Source organism: Aptenodytes forsteri, unplaced genomic scaffold (assembly GCF_000699145.1).
Source record: "Aptenodytes forsteri isolate BGI_AS27 unplaced genomic scaffold, ASM69914v1 Scaffold193, whole genome shotgun sequence".
NCBI classification, from domain to species: domain Eukaryota; kingdom Metazoa; phylum Chordata; class Aves; order Sphenisciformes; family Spheniscidae; genus Aptenodytes; species Aptenodytes forsteri.
This window is the reverse complement of record NW_008795405.1, coordinates 1,414,248-1,428,899: the sequence shown is the minus strand read 5'-3', so window position 1 is coordinate 1,428,899 and position 14,652 is coordinate 1,414,248. Positions and strand designations below refer to the sequence as shown.

The window sequence follows — 14,652 nt, the reverse complement described above, 5'->3', positions numbered from 1 at the left end:
GGAAGGAGTGGCAGAGACAACGTGTGATGAACTGACCACAACTCCCATTCCCCATCCCCCTGCGCCACTCAGGGGGAGGAGGTAGAGAATTCGGGAGTGAAGTTGAGGCCAGGAAGAAGACAGGGGTGGGGGGAAGGTGTTTTAAGATTTGTTTTTTATTTCTCATTACCCTACTCTGACTTCTAATTGGCAATAAATTAAATTAATTTCCCCAAGTCGAGTCTGTTTTGTCCATGATGGTAATTGCTGAGTCATCTCCCTGTCCTTATCTTGACCTACGAGCCTTTCCTTATATTTTCTCTCCCCTGTCCAGCTGAGGAGGGGGAGTGATAGAGCAGCTTTGGTGGGCACCTGGCATCCAGCCAGGGTCAACCCACCACAGATACTTAATGATAAAGGCTTTACATGCTGTTTTTTTAAAATCTGTGATTTTTCCAATATCTTGCAAAAAAACATTAACATGAACTCTACCTTACAGTTGGGGAAACAGGGACACGTGAGAAGGCAAATAAACCGGCCAAGCAGAACAGTGGTAGTGCCAGAAACTGAACCAAGGTCTCCAAAGTCACAGTCTAGTGCGATTTTTCACTAGGATCAGCTGCTGCTCTGCAAATAGGTCCAGCTACCCATACTGTGGAAGAAAATTCTCTCTTCACTCCTGCCAGAAGCCAAAATTTACAGGAAAACATTTCAGACAGAGGTGATACAGGGATAATCTTTCCAATATTTGTAAATACAGAGGAAATGTTCTATTAACACAGAAGAAGCAGAGAAGTTTTAATTGGATAAAGGTATAGATGGCAAAAGAATTTTAAATAATAAATACAGACCAGTTGCAAAGGTTTGAGAGTCCCTGCCAGAGTATCTCCTGAGATTTGTTTGGCATTTGTGTCTTTAAACTGTAATGGAAAAATGCACATAACCTTATGCTTGATCAAACTTTTCCCCATGCTCAATTCCTCCACTGACAGTAGTCTACAAGTTATCCTGTCAGAATGAGAGTAGCAAAAAATAGGCTTCTGACAGTATAATGTAAGAACATTTTGTTTGTAGTCATGTTTCTTTCTGTGCCAAGCATGTGGCAGGTAGAAATGCTTTAATGTGACAGCCCATTCCTTCACTTTTGTGGCTAAAAGCTCTTCAGTCAAGACCCACTGACCCCTTGCTTGTCTAGACAGATGATGGTAGTTTCACTGTTCATTTGAGCAGAGACACACAAGAACCTCTGCGTGTGCTGAGGACCATTCTCTTCCTCTGCTTAAAGAATGATACTGAATGGACTGTATCTCTCTATGCAGAAAAACAGGTTCCCCAGCCCAAGTTGCATAGACTCACAATCAGCTCTGTGGATGGAAGTATTTGGAAGTCCATTCATCACCCCCAAAAAGCATGAAAGCCATCACTGCGATAGAAGAATCCTTAGGCTTCTTGTTCCTAAACAGGCTGCTCACATGGAGGCAGACCATGGAGTTGCACCTGAGATCTCCTGCTCAAAGCTGAACCAACTGTTTGGTGCTGTGTTCAGCTGAGATTGGGGAATGCAGGCTTTGAATTAACTTACTTCTAGAAAGGATCTTAGATCACAGAATCATCGAATTGCTGGATGATCTGGGTTACAAGGGCTCAGGAGGTCTCCTACTCAAAGTAGGCTCAATTACGGGGTCAGATCATGTTGCTTAAGGCTTTATTCAGTCAGGTCTGGAAAACCTCCAAGAACAGAGACTGCACAATCACCCTGGTGGTTGCACAACATGTTCCACTGCTTGACTGACCAATGCTAATATTCCAGATGTCCTCACAAAGCACAAATTACTGCTTTGAGTAGCATACCAAAAATCCTGCAAAAGCTAATGGTGATGGATCAGATAAATGATTTCACAGTCTTCAAAGCAGTTCGGTCGGTTAGTCTCCAGACTAACCAGATCTCTTCCTCTTCTTCCCCACTAACACTGAAAAGGCTCCCTTCTCTTAACCACAGGAAGTATCTAGATCAACCTTCACTCTATCAACATAAACTCAACAACTCTTTTCCAGAAAGGATCAAACTCGCAGCATTTCTTCCCACTACTGAACAAACTATAGGAGCCAAAGGGGACTTTCAGAAGAGACATTTTTAGAAAGGAATACCAGGGTATAACACAAACGTTTTGTGTGGGTTTTTTGTTGTTTTCTTGGTTTGGGTTTTGTTTTAATAAAGCAAGTAATACATCCTGGTTGAAGTACCTTCCAGAGGTGACCTTTGTATTAACAAAATCAGATCCACAAACTAGGTATGGGGATGAGATAAGGAGAGGAGGAAGATGACAGAAAAGGAAAAAAGACAGACATTTCAATAAATATCAGGTAAAAAGCATCTCATAGTAACTCAGTTTTTATTTATAATGTTGCTCTTGCATTGAGCATCACTCATTAAGATCAACAGCAGTTTTAAGAGCACAGTTATCTGCCAGCTGTTGGGCCACTCAGCACATGGTCCTTATACATTAACTTTGGAAACTCAGTTACCAGAGCTAGATGGACGCTGTCTAACACTCGAAAAGCTCCCCTTTGTATTTCCAACATCAGGCTCCAGAATTAACAACCATGCAATGGTAGATGTCATCTTAGCGTTTCTAACACTCCTACATCTATACACATTTAAAAGCTATCTACGCAATCACAGAGTTTACATTGTTTATGATAATCTCCCTTCTGTAAAAGGTGTCCAGCAGACTTAAAAAATTCAATCAGCTACATTTGGGGGTCTCAGTGCATACCTGACATCAGGGAAATTTGGGGTTTTACAGTCACTTTGAACATTTAAAAATAATTCTGTGAGAAAATAATTACCTTCTTACTGTGACAAAAAATTAGTAAGTCACAGACAAAAAAAATCCAACCCAAACTATATAATCTAACAAAAGGAGATTCCATATACACAAATATCAACAACAGGCATCAAACAGAAAATAAAAGCAAAGAGAAACTGCAGAAGTTTGGACTTTTGACACATTTAGGAGAGTTTTAGAGATTTTTTTCCCCTTTTCTCAAACTCCAACAGTATACACCTCCTTCTGCAGCAAGCAGAGTCATCAATGCCTGGAGACTAGGATGCTGTATTAGTACTCGCCATCGAAATCCACAATAGCACTCTCCCCTCAGAGTAAGGGAGGGGGAAGCAGGCGAAGATGCAGAAATTTCTTGAAGCTTAGAAAAATATTTATTCTATTTCACCAGCAAACAGAGAACACCCTAAGGATCCATGCAGTATTTTTTCCATATATGACAGTTACCTAGATACAGCATTTGTTTTATGGTAAGAATGCACAATTTATGCATATGGGTAGTATTACATTTGATATCATCAGTAGACTGTATCTCCCTGATTTTGTATTTAAGAACAGTCTGGACCTGCTTTTTTTTTTCTGCGCACAGAGGGCAACTCAACCACACACCCACTTATTTAAAAAAAACAATAGCAGCCAAGGTCCAGACTCAATTTCCATCCTCACCATCGCAACCTAATCTCCTGGCAAGTTAATGCAAATCAAAGCGAACACTTCTCTGACACTGGTAGCAAAGCGTGTTCCTCTCCCAAGAGAGACCTGTAAAACAGGACAGTCACTGACAGCAGTACAATTACTGACACAGATACAGACTTTATGGACATGTTTATCTCTGCTGTAAATCCACACTCTCTCTCCACTCCGATTCATGAGTCATAAAGAAATTGCAGATAATGAAAAAGTTGGAGAAATTTACAGCGTGTCGGAAACCTCAGACAGCCAGAAGAAATTAAAGAGCTGACTGAGGATAAATCACACAGGTACAATTAAAACTTCCTATACCTTCTTCACTTCCAAACTGGGGCACAAGCCAATGGAGATGATGAAGAGTTGAGGTCATGACTCCTCTGACTGTAATCATTTCTTAACTACCTACATGTCAAAATTAGCCAATTCACAGATCACGTATGAATGGCAATTTCAAGCCATCATTGTGATGTCTCGCTCTTCCAACAGGAGCTGCCCCAGAAGAATCCTGCCTGTAAGCAAGCCACCCAGTGAGCAGTAAAAGGAAAGGAGATTTCCTCATCCCTCTGCAGATGCAGAGTATCTCTCACCACAGTGCTATGCATTAAAATGAAGAAGTGGATCTACAGTGTGGGAGGAGGGTATAAAGAGAATCAGGAGAAAGGCCAAGGTTTCACATGGAAATCATAGCAGCTTGGACATCACAGTGACAGGGCCATATAAGCACCTTAATGGACAACGTAAGCATTCTTTTCACCGCTCTGAAACAATCAAATAAGAATTACTATGAATGTAAACTGAAAACAGCCTCCATATTTTTTCCTACTAAGGAAAACAAAAACAACCATTTCAACTGATTGTGTAGTTCCTGAAAAACTCTGTGATCATCTCCTAACCCACAAATGAACCATCCAAAGTGTGAGACATTTTCTGGGAGAAGTCTACTAACTCTGCTAAGTAAATCCTTAAGCTAACTGCATATTACAGAAATCAAGTGTCCAAAGAGCATAATTTTGTTGTCCAGCTATAAAACTCTGCCTTCAAGCTTTGAAGCACATGAAGTATACTATTTCACATAAAGTCCTTGCCAAACACAGTACTAAATAACAAAATAAGGGAGAAATATGCTTTCAGGCAAAACTGAAACACGATGAAGATTCATTCAGCAAGGCAGGGAATGTAGAAACTAACCAAGAAAAAAAACAGTTGCTACAAAGAAAATCCTAAGCAGAGCAGAAATAACTGAAGTACACGCACCTCAAACTGCTTCCTCCTATGCAGGACAGCTCACCTTGCAAGAGTAAATAAACTATTTTAAGTTTAAGAACATAATGAGCACTAGACTTGGCATACAATGTTCTCTTCTGAGTCGAACATATTTAGAACAATGTAGGCGATTCCAAAACATACTTTCTTCCTTCTTGTTTCAGATTAATACAGACACACTAGTGCTAGAAGCACTATACTTCTGGAGGTGCCAGCTTTTAACAAAGAAAAAGTGAGCATCCTCCTTACTCTTTTGTCAGCAGTCAAGATCTTAAGAACATTACTGTATCTTCCTAATAACTGGCACTGAGACTCCTGCTGTGTGATCTAGATTTGGATCCACATCACGTGATCCCCTTTCACTTTATTTCCTTCTTCCTTCTCCCTTCTCCAAAAGTCAGTTCTCTTCTCCAGCTCCACCACAACACTTTAGGTAGACTATTTCTCCAAGGAAATAAGGAAAGAGTTCAGGTTCAGGAAAGAGTCTTCTCTTCTACATAGATTCCAAGACCTCATTTTGGCTAACAAGAAACCATAAGAACCCAGTTCACTTTTTCATGCAACTTCCCAGACTGCAGAGAGTAGACATACAGGTTTTACTAAAATGGACCAATGAGACATTTCAGAAAACACCATGAGACAGACACCCCACTAACACCCTAAATATTAAAACACTCTTTACTTACACGTACCTGTTGATACGTTGACTTCCTACAAATGTAAGAATCTGAAACATTTTGTTACAAACAAGTGTACATACAGACCAGGAAAGGCACTAGGCAACTAGAAAATACACTAGGCAACTGTACTGCAGGAAGTGGGGGCATGTTCACAAATGTAAAGTAAGGCTTCTGAGCTTAAAAAGCCTCTGTGTTGATTGACTCAGGTCTAAAGAAAAAGTGGTTATGGTCAGGAAATATTTTAATCTGATCAATTACATCAGTGATATAAGCCTGTTTGGGTACGAAGGCCAGATGTTTGGCATGGAGCCTAAAGGCTTCCTGGAGAAGACAATCCATTACAGAAAAGGAAAGAGATGTTTCAGTAAGAGGATACATTGTCCTCCCTCCTCATCTTACTTTGATTCTAATTCAACAACTTACACAAAGTTCAATAACTGCCATGCCCTGTTTTTTAGTTTAATAGATAATACAAGTTCAGTCCACCAAAGATGGAGCCCCTGATTTAAACATCCTACCTATGATCAGCATCAAAAAAGGAAAAAAAAAAAATTAAAAAAAACCAAACGAACAAAAACACAACTCAGTGAGTGAATTCACATTCAACCACGTAGGGAAGAGCTATCCTAGCTTTGAAATTATCCATGTCAAGAGTAGCCTGCAAGGATCACAGGCAGAACTAAGTATGTATGTTTCAAAACACACTACAGTTAAATCCTGCTGAAGGAAAAAGATGGAACCTGCTCTACCCCTCCAAGCCTACAGAAAAGCTGAACTTGCAGGCAAGAGATCACGATAGACAGCATTTATCTGACAGAAATAAAAAACCAAAGACTACCAATCTGAGAAAGAGTGGCGATCTGTAAATAGCCTGGAGTTCAGAAGGACTCCTTTATGATTTTCCAGAAATTTCAGAGGCTGCTGAGGCTGCAGAGGACTACAATTCACAACCAAGGACAGCTTAACTTGGGAGCAAGGTAGCTGTTCCTCATTCATGTGCCCATCCGTCTCTTGCTGTCTCTGGAAGGGTCTCTCCATTACGGGGACACCTCGGTGATTTCTGGTAGCGGTTGCTTAAATACCATGCAGTCTAGCCTATTACTAAAATAAATAAACAAAAAACCCCCACTGTCAAACAAAAGGTCCTTCCAACCCACCACCCTGACTCTGACGTGCCGATGTCAAACGCCTATAGAAGAGCGGAAGAGCAGGGAAGCACATAGCTGTACCTGCCTAGTAATCTCCTCCAGCTTTCTGCATCTCCAAGATTTCCAAGCCACTCGTGACTTCTCTGTGGTCAGACACCCTCGATGGATTTATCTTCCAATAATTTGCCTCATTTATTGAGCGAGATAAACTCCGTGCCCACAACCTCCAGCAGCGATGAGTTCTGACTTCAACGCGCAGTGCAAGTATCTCCTCACGTCTATCCTGACACGCTATTTTATTCTCTCTGGCTCCTGTACTACGAGAAACAGTGAAGAGTCATTCCCTATTCACGCTTTCTCTGCATTAATCAGTTTTACAGATCTTTTTCACATACTGCACCAGTTGTCTCTCTCCAGGCTAAAAACTTCTAGTCACTTACTCATTCTCCATATTAAGGAAAACTATCACTGACTGACTAAACCCTGGCTGACTATTCGTTTACCAGTTTGTGGTGCTACAAGATGGCCAACTTTTTGCTGTTCACCTGACATCTCCCAGGTCATGCAGGTCTAATTCTTGGGCCCTTGATAGCTTGCATCAAATAGCTCTTCCGCTGCACCCTTGGTATTTAATTTGCTTGAACATATATACGGAAAATAAATCAGCGTTACAAAGAAAATAGGAGCAAAGTTGCTAGAGTCCAGTGAAAGCCAGGGCACCCATAACCACAGGGGACTATGAATAGGGAGACTTGGTTAAGCGTGTTCAGTAACTGTCTCATTGCTCTTGAAAGAGTTTGAGGATTTGACATTGGATAATAGTCATTCTTACATTCCTAATTTTACAGGAGGAAAAGCACAAACAGCTTCAATTCCAAATAAAAATTTAATCTAACATAAGAGAGCAGACTAGCAAAAAATCACTGACATGGAAATTATAAATGGTATTCACATCTGTGGGGTCAGTTATCCCACATTTTTAATATTTAAGGCAGATACTGCACAAAAGCACCATTACCTCCACAAGCATATTAGGGCTTAAAAAGAATACGCTTTTCAGGAAGTCTTGCACTAGTCATTATCACCGAAGCTATACTGTGATAGCATAGCAGCCAGATAATCTTTCTGGCATCAGTGAGATTTTATAAACATGGCTGTGATACCAGGTGTGTATATATATACACACATTTTAGGACTTCTGAACCAGTATAGCAGGTGTTATCTGAAAAATATCAAAGATTCACAGGGAAGCAACAGCAGGACCTTCAGAAAGTGCCTGGACAACCACATTCCTTCAGTGACATGGTGCTTTTCCTGCTTCCCCATCCTACCTATCTATTATTTTTACATATAGGTTTGTTCCAAAGTTTGGAAAAAACCCCAAATTTTTTATTTTACTTTTTAATTTTTTAAGAAAACCATATTTTTCTCTGTGTGTGTAGTTCCCAGATACACCTCTCTGTATATGTATATTCAAAAGGATGACAGGGCAGATCTTTAAAAATAACTGCAATCAAGGATAATAAAAATCTCTTAACACCAACTTAAGTTTGCTTACTAGCAATGTATGCACTTCCCAGAGCTGCTAGCTCATGAAACCAAGACTTTAAAAAAATCTTCTAAAGTCAACTTTGACTCAGTTGCTCTGAAAGCTGTAATGGGTCATACAGCGGAAAAACAGAGCTAGGTATCTAAATTTGCAGTTATTTACACAAAGTGTTTTGGAACTTGCTGCTTTGTGGGCCAGAAACATTGAGTCAGGATCTGTGACCGGGTTGCCAGGTAAGAACTACCTCCCTCTTGCTTGCCACATCAGCTGGGGTCTCCTCATTCTGTGGTGCTCACTACCCCACTCCAAGCAAAGCCTGAGGGACACAGCGGGGAAAAAAGCCCATAACAAGGCAATATGCCTATACCTTTTTTTTTCCCCCAGACTTCTGCCAACAGCAGAGATGAGACTCACTGACTGGCTGCACCTCACTTTCAGCAGTGATATTGCCTCCCAAAGTCACCCTAACTACATGAACAATTAAAAGTAGGTGTGTCCATTGAGCCCTGTTCCTCCTCCCACCCTTACAATACACACATTAACAGGGACAGCAAAATCCAGCCAAAGCAGGATTTTTAATACTAAAAATGGTTTCAAAGTATTCTAACCAATAAAATAACTCTTTAACAGAAGGAAAATAGAAGCTCTAATGAGAGAACTGAAGCAAAAAGAGAAAAGCAGTAACAAGCAAGAGGATGAGGTAGAATTTTACATAGCTTAAAAGGGAGGCAAGGAAACACAAGCTGAGACCTCAGAAGAGGTGTTGAAAAATAATTTATTTTAAAAGATTTTATTATTATTGATACGAGGTCCTGAGCCTGGAAGCTGCTGGAGAACTCCAGAACCACCTTGTAGTAAAGAATAAACACACAAACCAGAGACCTAAGGATAGCCTATCCTTTAAGAGAGTAAAAATTAAAAAACACATTGGTTCACGCTACAAAAATCCTGCATCATTCAAGGAAAGCTATCCTTTAGGTGACTTCTGTGCTAAGGAAGGGAAGAATATTCTGCAAGGAACAGACATGAGTGAGCAAGAATCCGCCTACTAGCATGCTAGAAGGAGAGCTGAAGAAGAGATTCCCCATGATCACCCTGGAGACCCTTTCTGATCCACAAGCAAGATCTTCAACATAAGTCATCAGCAAATTAAATGGTGCAAATAAGAAATTCTGATTTATGAAAGATAGCCCATCTTTTATTGGCAGTTTAATGGCCTGCATCTTAGTAAAAGGGAAATGCAAGTAGAGGAGATCATGCAGCCAGCAGTCAGAAATACATTTTTTGAAAAAGCAAGGTGCTCGCTTATCCATTTGGTTAAAAAAAAAAAATTATGACAAAGGTTGAAAATTATCTGCCAAACAGAAGTCTTTTTAAACTACAAAGGTAAAACATAAAAAAAAAAATTATGACAAAGTTGCAAAATATCTGCCAAACAGAAGTCTTTTTAAACTACAAAGGTAAAACAACACCAAATATAAGCAACTTATCTTGCCTGAGCAGGAGCTAAATGTATGAGGTACTACTGAAGCTAGAAGAATCAGATACATGGTTGGACAGATCCATGGTTACCTTATTCAGAAAGAAGTAACTGAACCCTCAGACAAGGAGGAGGGAACCAGCATTATCAAAAATAGCATTAATCAGTCCAGTTGTCAAAGGTCTCCTTTGACATTATCATCCCACATGCTCAGAGACTGATGTGTTATCAGATAAAGCTACTGCAGGCTAAACAGGTATGTGCTATACTGCACAGAAATCGTAACAGAGGGTAAGAAGATGCCCATATAAAATACCGGAGGAAGCTCTGTTAGCATTATTCGAGTCTGAATGACATCCACTGTATCTCAGACCTCTAACAGTAAAAGTCACCTCTGAAGTTTCTAGTCGACTGTTTCTTAAACTTACTCTTACAATCCAAGCAAGGCAAGTCTATTCAGTTTCATCTGATAAAGAAAAACTTTCACAGAACTCTGCACTAATTAAGATATAATCATTTAAATCACATAAGAATATGCAGCTTAAAGTGCAGACCAGTGAAACAGCAGTGACTGTGAAACTGGCTACTTTAAAAGTGGAGGACAACTGGAAATCAAAACAGCTGTCAAACAAGCTGGAAAGAAAATGTAAGATATACGTTAACAATTTAATTTGATTCACAGCCATGGGGCATTCAACAAAACAGCCAGGGTTACAGAAAGTAAAGGTAACCCTATGGGAAAAAGAGGGGAGAAAGTTAGTTGTAAAGAACAGAAATCTGTGAGAAGCAAGCAACCAAAAGAGGAACTGAGAAATCCTTGGCCAAAAAGTTAGGGACAGCAGGAATTATATATAAGAAAAATGTGGAATCCAGATAATAGTATTCAACCATTCCTAGATGAAAGCAGCAAAGATGGACAAAGCATTCAATACATTTGTTCCAAATTTGTCAAGAAAGCCTGCTTATATAGACAAAATAGTACGACAGTTCATATGAATTTAAGAAACAAGGCACGTAATTCAGTAATTTATCAAAATACATCATGTCAAATCAATTGCTCAGATTTCAATTTTAGTGTTGCAATAGTACCTTGATGAATAAACTTTTTGAAGAGTACCCAGTCCCACATGTCACTTTGCCTAATGAATTCTAATGCAAAATTAACATGAAATGTGCTGTGAACTGGTTCAGTAACAGACCTCACAACATAACTACAAAGTCACTCAATAGGTACATTTGTCACGGAGTACTGCAGGAATCACTCTGGTCCTGCACAGCATTTTATCAGTAACTCGGATGAAAACAGAAGTCTTTGAAAATATAAAGGATTTGAGATGGGATGTAGAAGAGGAGAGTTGGAAGGAAAAGTTGCTAATGCAACGAAGCAGAATTGTTTCTCGCACTCAATACAGATAAAACATTTGAAAATACTGTAAAAAAAGACAGTGCACATTCAGAACAGGAAATACGTCACAAAAAACAATCTTGGGAAGAAGAACTTCAAATCATGACCGAAACGGTACAGTTTTATAAAAAAAATAGCAAGACCTCTACGGGAAGCCTCATGCTGCCATCTAGAGGAGACTGGTCAGCAGCGGTTTTAATCTTGTTTTTGATAGCCAGTTCCAATTAACAGTCAAGTCAAAAGGGGACTATTAAATTTCAATCCACAAAGATATAATCAAATCCAATACCTCTGGACCAAAACCACAAGTCCCTTAACTTTAATGAACAGATCTTTTGGATTTTTCTTCTTGTTCTCTCACTTATCTAAGTCTGTAAGAGAAAAGAACTTAAAGACAATATTAGGAAAAACAGTCCTGAGAAGCTCTGATCAAACTCCGCATCTAATTTTCTGTGAAAATTTTCCTAAGGTAAATGTATATTATGACACACAAAGCATTCAATGTCTTATAGCCTAAAGGAAAATAAGACTTCAGTGACAAGAAGTTACAAACATGGAGAGCTTTCGTAAAGCTTGAAAATTCAAGATTCCAGTTACTATAGACTAAAGGTTATAACTGTTGGACCTCAGATATTTCATTGTTCGCTCACTTTGTCTTCTTTCCGTATTTATTTGTTCTCAGTAAAAATAAATGGAAATGCATGCAACAAATATTGCTAAGGAAACAACAACCTTGTTAACTTTAATGTAACTCAGGCTCTGCTTAAACTCCCATTTAGCAGGACAAAGCTGCCTGACATTTAAGCCTACTGCTTAACTGAGAAAGCCAATCATCAGCCAATCTTTGTATTTGACTCAGTTTTATTGTTATACTTTAACTTCTACTCCACTAAATGCTTTACACAGTCTTAACAGACATTAGCACTGAAAGTAAAATAAACTTGCAGGGAGTGTGTTAAAATAGGCTTAATGATCTGTTAATAAGAAAGCATTAGGATATCCTAGGTTTACAGTCAAGAAGACTCTCAAGGTCTATTACTGCTTTTTGTTATCCACTGAAAGGAAGGTGAAAGACCTGTAAGCTTATAAACTTTTGGTGCTTTGTGTAGCCCAAGAGTAACTGCAACCAAGGTCTATGCTAGACCAAAATTAAGCAGGGGGAAAAAAAAAAGAAGTGTCAGTACATACAGGTAGCATTTAAAAGAAACACAATACTCCCGAAATCCTCAAAGCTGGATCGATCTGGTAACAACAGAGTCCTAAATGCAATGATGAAAGCAGCTCCTTCTTCAAAAAAATGATAAAAATTGGCTGTTCGTAAGTGGGACGAAGGTCAACTTTAGTACTCAATGACATCACCTCCTGCCACAATTGAGTGTAGAAAAAAACAGCTACAGAAGCAGAAAACAGTATGAACACTAAGTGACAGAAGAATCCCATACACAAATGAAAGTTTCACTGTGGAGGCAGTGCATGAAGTTTGACAGAAGTACTGCCACAAGTATTCTGAGAAATAGCTTTAGTATCTGAGTGGGAAATCAAGCAAAGTGACTTATCGAAGGCAACGTTAAGTCAGGAACAGAAGTCTATGTGCCACTAGACAATACCAGATTTGACATATGACCTCTTGTTATTTCTGCTAAGAAGTTTCCCCCATGCAGGTCGGCTGTAAGTTGGAGATGTAAGCTCGCTCTCTCATCCTGTTTTAGAAGGTCACTAACTGTGACTGTCAGACACTTGCCAAATCTGCCAAGACACTTTTCTAGCTACAGATGTACCATGAGTGCACGCTCTAATGGGAAGATTTGCAATGCAGTCACATCTGCGTACAGCACTTACATTCATCCAGTCCCAGCTGATAAGCCAGGTTCTGCAGGCCACGAACTTTTTCCATCAGGTTAGCTGTAGTGAGGCTCCCCAACTCTAAGAAGAGAGAAAAGTGTGAATTTTAACACTGTCTATAGCCCTCTAGTGACAGTTTACCCGTTTACTACTTCACAGAGCACTTTCAAGTCATACTTCCGAAAAGATCTATTTCCAGTGAACAGAGTATGTTTGAAATTCAAGCTGATGCCACCCCTGATCTTAACATACTGAGAAAAGACCAGCTTTCTCTACTGAAAAAGACAGCTACGGATCTGGTTCATACCGTAATCTGCCACCACTGCAATGAGCAACTTGCCCCATATTTTGGAACTTCTTGTAAGTTCACATTGCTATGTGAACAAGCTACAAAAGAGTATGCAAGGGAATGGACTTACTATACACTAATAATGTGTGTTTAAGCACATTTCTTGCAGCAAGTTGAAATTAATTTGTCCCACTTTCACTTTAGAACGGTTTATCTGGAATTCACATGAGGCAGAGCATGTTCAACGATGTTTACTACAAACTAACAGCTATAACATGCAGCAAATCTACATGCTAGCTACCCCTTCCGTAACTTGCTCATACAGCCTTACCATTCGCTTAGAGATCTTGGATCTGTGAGTGAAGACACATGCATAGAGCATCTCTGAACAAGTCACTCAACAAGTCTAAGCTGCTCACCAAGTTTGATCAGCTGAGGCCCATCAAAAAAATTCATGCCGCTTCTCAAAACAGAGGAGACACCCACTATACTTATGCAGTGAGATTGGTAAGCGAGGTAACTGAAATACATGTAACGTTACACTGCTTCAACTAGTTCTTGCATGCTTGTTTTGAAAAATCAGCCTGCCACTGACATCTGAGTATTTTCTTGGAGATAACCAGATTAATGAAAAACGTGTATCATTAACAAGATAAAGAGACTCCTGAGGTGGAGATTCTGCAAATGTGAGGGCTAGAGATCTGAGGCCACAGGGCCACCTCCAGAACATTTAAAGAGCAAGTGTTTTAAGCCTCTTAAGTAAGTACTGAATTCCCATCTGCCTTGGCAACCTTAATTCCTACCCACAATGTCCATACTCACCCTTTAACATATCGATATCATCATTTTCTAATTCAGCCATCCACTTGGGAGGAGAACTTGTAATAGGCTGTTTTGGAAAAAGAAAAAGTTCACGCTCAGACAAGTGCATTTTTAGAATTATACAAAGAAGTCTGATCTCTTATTGAAAACTAGTTACACTGACAGCAAAAATATGAACGTTCCAGGTGTTCTTCGAGGTATTTTTATGTTTAACCTTGTTTTCTAGCCTTCCCTAGACTTTTTAGAGTAAAACCGGCACACTAGCACCCACAAGCCAAAGTCAGTACGAAAAGCGGGATTTCCTAAAGTTTAAAACCTTCTATTTCTTCCAAGGTGTAATTCTCATTCACAGTAAGTTGCATATGTATTGGGAAAAAAAGAGACTGAAAACAAAAGGATTATGCCAGCATATATTGAAGTAATAACTGAGATACGCTTTACAGAACAAAGGTGTAAAGCCCGCAAGAGGAAACAGCGGATCTACCGCCACACGGGAAGGGGGGAGACGCGAAAGGCAAAGCAGCGGTCACTCACGCTTTTGAAGGAGGCGGCGGACTCGGCAACACCGGGCACTGGGAAGAGAAAACGAAGGGCAGCGGGGAGTGAGCAGCACCCCAACGCCCCCTCGCCCGGCCCCCGCGGGCCCAGCCCGGCCCGCG

The 14,652-nt window shown here is 39.9% G+C and overlaps 1 protein-coding gene across 1 annotated transcript in view; it reads right to left on the bottom strand.

Annotated features, from left to right (window-relative positions):
- The window catches only part of LIN52 (lin-52 DREAM MuvB core complex component), a gene marked incomplete at its 5' end in the record, with an annotated part of 51,576 nt that extends 37,007 nt beyond the window's left edge, over positions 1 to 14,569 (bottom strand). The window contains 3 exons of the mRNA XM_009280700.1: positions 12,880 to 12,963; positions 13,994 to 14,060; positions 14,528 to 14,569. Coding sequence (XP_009278975.1) covers positions 12,880 to 12,963; positions 13,994 to 14,060; positions 14,528 to 14,569 — 193 coding nt within the window. The remainder of the gene's footprint in view (positions 1 to 12,879; positions 12,964 to 13,993; positions 14,061 to 14,527) is intronic.
- Positions 14,570 to 14,652: the final 83 nt, after the last annotated feature.